Here is a 6,341-nt window from a genome sequence, read left to right as displayed (position 1 = left end):
GATTTAATTTGACCTTGCACAAAAATACAAGAATATATACACAAAATACATATTCCACGTGTTGAAAGATATTCATTATGTCAAGTAATAAAAAAAAGAATTAGAGGCAGGGCCGACCCTGTGCGGGCGCAATTAGAGCAGTCCACTTCGGGCGCTGAATTTCCAAGGGTGATAATACCTAAACCAAAGTAAGATTATCTTTCATAAAAACCACGCTACGCATACATGCAAATCATCAAAATACGATTGATTACAGTTATCGCCTTTCTACTACCTAGGGCCTAGGCATCTACTGGTTTTGACAAGGAGCGCTAAAATTTTACTGGTGCCATGCGCCATTTGGCGTAGGGCCGACCCTGACTAAACGAACAACAATAGTAACGCCTTTTGACTTTTACATGGTATAATTTAAATCATAATACATAAACCATAATATAAGAAATAAAAATCGTGTACATAATAAAAGCTTGTAAAGAAATATAGCTTGTAAAACAACAAAAGTCATTATGAAATAGAAGTTAAGAAGATGTAATTAATATTTCTATTTTGGATACTGACAATTCGTGGTGGAATCCATTATCTATAAATAGTATAAAATAAAGTGACATTCGCGTCTGTCTGTTTGTGCGCTTAGTTCTTCTTAACTATGCGAAGGTTTTCAGCATCATTTAGAGAATTTATTCCGGAAGGTTTAGATAAATAACACATGCATTGACACATATTGATAAAAAGCAGAGAAAAGTCGATATAAAGATTATTTTTGGTCGCTTACATTGCTAACGCTGGCGAGACCTTATCGTCGCCGTAGATGTCAAGAGAGTCAAGCCACAAATTTGGCGAAAATGAGTTAAGTATGCAGAAGTGTTTGAAAACCTTCAAAGTTGCCGTGGTCAAAAGATTTAAGCCATAAAACACTCCGTTATTGAGTATTTTGAAATTTGCCAATAGATCTAACACACATCGATGAAAACAATCAAAGCAGTCAAAAACTACAAGCCGCATAGACTTTTGACTTTCGAATAATTTTACACAAGTTAAAGCAGTCTATGACGACAAGCCACATAGATCTTTTGACTTCCCAATAATTTAATTTTATGCGTGGCTTGACGCCATTGGCAACACAAACTTCTCTCGAAAGCGTGCGCACCTCTACTCACATTCGACAATGATTTATAGTGTTGTCTTCCTCTAACTCAGCAAAATGCCTATCGTGTCGGTTTGTTCACGCTTGCACATACGTCTGCGCCCACGACAGTATCGCGAATCGCGAACTGTCAGTTCAGTGTTCAGTGCGTCGGTCAGTGTTATTTTAATACAACATCAGTTCGGTTCGTTCAGCGATTCTGTGCTTTATTTCGTTTTGTGCCTACAAACGTTTGTACTTTCAACTTTATTTAGTGAAACAGTGATAAGAAATGAATCATTCACGCGGAAAACAAATGGTTGCAGCAGCCAGAGCTGCTTTAAATCCACCGGTTCGACATAACATATTGGAATCTTCACGTGGCAAACAAATGATTGCATCAACTAAAGCTGCTAATCCACAGAACCTAATGAGTTCTTCACGTGCTAAACAAATGGATGCAGCAGTTTTAAATCCACAGGATCAACATAACCTCAAAGGTAAGAATCTAGTTAAAAATGTTGATTCCGATTGTTTGAAAACAATGCGACAATCTGACAGTTTTACTTGTTTTGTAGATTCTGAGGGGAATGCTGTACAAGCTGGACGTGCAGAACACGACCTGAACATGCAAAATCTGGACGTCTCTCGAAGCATGTATGTGGGAGGTTAGTATTTTTATTTGTTATCAATACAATATGCATACTAGTTATTATGTTGGCTGTGTAAAACCTGTGACTATCAGAGAAGCATTTGCTTGTAAAATTCAATGTTTATCTCGGTGTTTCAAAGAAGTAAACTACTTTGTTTTGTTTTACAGGCTCTCCTCTAAATGGTGTGCAAGCTGGATGTGCAGAACACAGCCAGAACGGTGGCATGCAAGTTCCGGATGAAATTGCTGTCCCAGCATTATACGCAGAGCTCCGAAGCTTCGCTTCAAGCACGCATGCGGGAGGTCAGTATTTTTATTTGTTATTAATACTAATGCATACTAGTTATTATGTTGGCTGTGTAAAACCTGTGACTATCAGAGAAGCATTTGCTTGTAAAATTCAATGTTTATCTCGGTGTTTCAAAGAAGTAAACTACTTTGTTTTGTTTTACAGGCTCTCCTCTAAATGGTGTGCAAGCTGGATGTGCAGAACACAGCCAGAACGGTGGCATGCAAGTTCCGGATGAGATTGCTGTCCCAGCATTATACGCAGAGCTCCGAAGCTTCGCTTCAAGCACGCATGCGGGAGGTCAGTATTTTTATTTGTTATTAATACTAATGCATACTAGTTATTATGTTGGCTGTGTAAAACCTGTGACTATCAGAGAAGCATTTGCTTGTAAAATTCAATGTTTATCTCGGTGTTTCAAAGAAGTAAACTACTTTGTTTTGTTTTACAGGCTCTCCTCTAAATGGTGTGCAAGCTGGATGTGCAGAACACAGCCAGAACGGTGGCATGCAAGTTCCGGATGAGATTGCTGTCCCAGCATTATACGCAGAGCTCCGAAGCTTCGCTTCAAGCACGCATGCGGGAGGTCAGTATTTTTATTTGTTATTAATACTAATGCATACTAGTTATTATGTTGGCTGTGTAAAACCTGTGACTATCAGAGAAGCATTTGCTTGTAAAATTCAATGTTTATCTCGGTGTTTCAAAGAAGTAAACTACTTTGTTTTGTTTTACAGGCTCTCCTCTAAATGGTGTGCAAGCTGGATGTGCAGAACACAGCCAGAACGGTGGCATGCAAGTTCCGGATGAGATTGCTGTCCCAGCATTATACGCAGAGCTCCGAAGCTTCGCTCCAAGCACGCATGTGGGAGGTCAGTATTTTTATTTGTTAACAATACTACTGCATACTAGTTGTTATGTTGGCTTGTAAAACCTGTGATTATCAGCGAATCATTTGCTTGTAAAATTCAATAATTATTTCAGTGTTTCAAAGAAATAAACCACTTTGTTCGGTTTTACAGACTTGAACGTGAACCTTTCCGAAAATGAAGACAATAACAGGCAAGAACATTCAAATCAACACCACGTTAATGCCTCAGGAACATCCATTTCTGAAATATTGGAAAGCAACCAACAGACAGATGATTTAAGTAGGAAACGCAAGAGAACCCCAAACCAATGGAAACGGAATTCCCAAAAGATATTGAGAATGGCAGGTAAAGAATACCAAAGCAGATCCGGAAAGACAGTTCAAGCAAGGACAATTAGAGATGTTAGCTGTAAATGCCATTATAATTGCGCATCCAAAATAGGAAAATCTCAACAGGAGCAAATGTTGGCTGACTATCTGAGTCTGGATTCCGACAGAGCGAGATGGGCCTTCATTGGTGGCAATGTAAATTGTATTCCAGTAAAACGACGATACCGTAGTGGAGACACCATCAAACGACAACATACATTCGAATATACGGTAATGTTAAATGGAGAGAGAGTCCAAGTGTGCAAAAAATTTTTTTTGGCCACCTTTGTCATCTCGGGAACAAAAGTTGAAAGTGCAATGAAAAAGTTGACTCCTTCAGGTGTCACTGAAATAGATCAGAGAGGTCGCAAGGAACCGCCAAACAAAAAATCCGAGGAAGTTAGGAATATAATCAGGGACCACATCAAGTCATTGCCCGTAGTTGCCTCGCATTACTGTCGGAGCAGCAGTAAAAGAAAATACTTGCCATCTGGTTTGAGCGAGACAAGAATTTACTTAGACTATGTTGAGTATTGTAAAGAACGTAACGTGGTACCAGAAAAGCTCGGCTTCTACAAACAAATATTTGTGACAGAATTCAATTATGGATTTCACACACCAAAAAAGGATCAGTGTGATTTTTGTACGCAGTACAAAAATAAGTCTGACGAAGAGAAGTCAAGAGACGAAGATCAATTTAATCTTCATTTAACAAGAAAAACAGAAGCAAGGGAACACAAACAAATTGACAAAGCCCAAGCTATGAATGATCCTAGCATCAGTTGCTTCACTATGGATCTGGAAAAAATATTATTGACTCCGAGCTTACAAGTGGGACAGTTATATTATACAAAAAAATTAAAAACGTATAACTTCACGGTGTATGAGCTGGCTTCCAGACAAGCAACGAATTACATGTGGCACGAAGGTGTGGGCACAAAGGGTGCTTCGGAGATCGCTACGTGTCTGTGGAACCTCTTGGTGTCATTAGGCCCCAAAAAAGTAGTGACGCTGTACTCGGACACGGCTTCTGGTCAAAATCGGAACTCAGTAGTATCCGCTATGTTCCTACGTGCAGTGGAACAGCTGCCGATTGACGTCATCAATCAAAAATTTATGGAATCAGGGCACTCAGAGATGGAGTGCGATTCTGTGCACTCCACAATAGAGGCCCGAGGAAGAAAAATAGACGTGTTCACACCAGATGGATGGTACGTTGTTGCCCGTACTGCAAAAACTTCTAAACCATACCACAAGGTTGTGGAAATGGATTATGCTGACTTCCTTAACTATAAAAAATACAGCAATAAAGTTATGACAAACAAAAATATATCAGAAAATGGAGACAAATTAAAGTGGCTCAAAGTAAAGTGGTTTCAATACCGAAAAGGTGAACCCACTACTGTTTTTTATAAGTATCAATTGAGCCGAAATGACTTTGATACCCTTAACATTCAGCGAAGACGGCTTCGAACGTTATCCTGTGCAAGCGTAGAAGTAGAAAGACTGTATTTTTCAAAGCCAAAAATAGGCCAAGACAAATTAAAGGACCTACTCAAATTGTGTGATAAAGGCAGCATTCCGTCCACCTATCATGATTTTTATAAAAATTTGCAGCCTGAGGACGGTCCATCTCGGGAGAATGATGGCTCGGAGAGTGACGGAGAAGATGGAATTTAAAAATTATTATAACATTTTTGTAATAAATATTTTCTTCAGAATCTAACTTTGTATTAATTTTTTTTATGTACCTCAGCCAACTTTATTTCAACAGGTATAAACATAGTAACCATACGATAGATTGCTTGACTATGGACCAAATTTTAAGGGATGATACAGTAGTACATTCACAGACTTAAAATGCAAAAAATGGAATGCTGATACCAATCTTAATGTGTATGGCAATGAGGCATAGAACTGGCAGAGGAAGTATACTATGAGCGTAGAATGATAGATTAGCCTGATTTATTTTGGGTTTTATGCCGTATTGCGCTACCTTCTTCTAATAATGGACACTAACGCTGTTCGACACATTGAAGAAGGTCGTAGCACAACACGGCATAATACCCCAAAAATCAATCGCTAATACTTTTGGTCGTGAAAATCTCAAATCTTGTCTGAATGAATTTTGGACAAATAAGATCTCTGAGGTGTATGTGTGGTAAAACCATGTTTTTATTGTGTGAAAAATGTGGTAATTTGCAAATAATGTAAGCGTGATGAGAAAAATTAAGAAAAGGATGGTTTGAGCGTGTGATCGGAATAACGAAGCATGTAGAGTGGATGAACAATGACATGTAGGAGGACTCCTGAGAAAAACTTGGCGCGATTAAGTGAACCAGATACTATTGTCGGGCCGTGCCATGAGTCAGAATAACTGAAGGGTTATGTATGAATGTGAATGAAGCAAGCAGTGCCAAGCTCTGTTTGGCGGTCCATCCTCTCTGCTCAACCCTTAGAGAAACAGCGCGGTGGTTAGATAGTTAATAGACTTTCCTTTAGAGTTTAGAGTATAGTCCAAAAAAAGTTAGTAATTTGTCCGCAAATTCTCAGTAGTCAACAGGCGTAAGAGGCTTAACTCTTTTGACTACCACACAAATGTACCATCTGTTTATTTCAATATTCAGTGGTCAAGAGATATAACCCAAATAACTTTTATAATACTGTTTTTTACATTTATTCAATCTAACTAATAAAAAGATAACATCACAAAATATCTATGTCTAAAATTACACTCTTCTATCTTTAAAAACAAAAAAGTTATGACAAAAAAATGTGATTTTTTTGTAGCCAAAAATCTTTGAGGGCCGTTTTCTCAGCTTTCTGGTTTTGTGGCTTGACTCTCTTGGCATCTACGGCGACGTTATGAGAATATCAAAATAATGTAGGTACTACGGAAATGTATTTTTTTTGTTTTTGTTTTTATTAATCTTAAGTTAGCTCACATCTTCGTGTGTGCTAATAGTTTTATAAACATATAAACATGTACATTGTTTGGCAAACATAATCTTTCTTTAAATATTTCAATAAAGTCACA

At 38.1% G+C, this 6,341-nt stretch overlaps 1 protein-coding gene across 5 annotated transcripts; it reads left to right on the top strand.

Annotated features, from left to right (window-relative positions):
• Positions 1 to 800: 800 nt before the first annotated feature.
• Positions 801 to 5,030, top strand: LOC149409125 (uncharacterized). 5 transcript variants are annotated; one of them, XM_089650165.1, is made up of 4 exons: positions 801 to 1,623; positions 1,702 to 2,650; positions 2,802 to 2,936; positions 3,087 to 5,030. In XM_089650165.1, exons 2-4 carry the CDS (start codon positions 2,572 to 2,574, stop codon positions 4,982 to 4,984), a joined length of 2,112 nt encoding a protein of 703 aa, XP_089506291.1. In that variant the 5' UTR covers positions 801 to 1,623; positions 1,702 to 2,571; the 3' UTR covers positions 4,985 to 5,030. The 5 variants fall into 5 exon arrangements, with proteins under 5 accessions (XP_089506291.1, XP_089506290.1, XP_089506289.1 ...); XM_089650164.1 differs by having other exon boundaries at positions 801 to 1,791; positions 1,944 to 2,650; XM_089650163.1 differs by having other exon boundaries at positions 801 to 2,078; positions 2,230 to 2,650.
• The last annotated feature ends 1,311 nt before the right edge of the window (positions 5,031 to 6,341 follow it).

The sequence above is a fragment of the Hesperophylax consimilis genome, unplaced genomic scaffold, assembly GCF_061612785.1.
Source record: "Hesperophylax consimilis isolate HC1 unplaced genomic scaffold, BYU_Hcon_1.0 scaffold_36, whole genome shotgun sequence".
Classification (NCBI taxonomy): domain Eukaryota; kingdom Metazoa; phylum Arthropoda; class Insecta; order Trichoptera; family Limnephilidae; genus Hesperophylax; species Hesperophylax consimilis.
The sequence above is the reverse complement of the archived record's forward strand: the minus strand, read 5'-3'. Positions and strand labels throughout refer to the sequence as shown.

Coding starts and splice junctions, on each gene's coding strand:
- LOC149409125 (XM_089650165.1), top strand. CDS start 2,572: ATGCAAGTTCCGGATGAGATTGCTGTCCCAGCATTATACGCAGAGCTC. Junction 2,651..2,801: donor TTCAAGCACGCATGCGGGAG/GTCAGTATTTTT, acceptor TTTGTTTTACAG/GCTCTCCTCTAAATGGTGTG. Junction 2,937..3,086: donor TCCAAGCACGCATGTGGGAG/GTCAGTATTTTT, acceptor TCGGTTTTACAG/ACTTGAACGTGAACCTTTCC.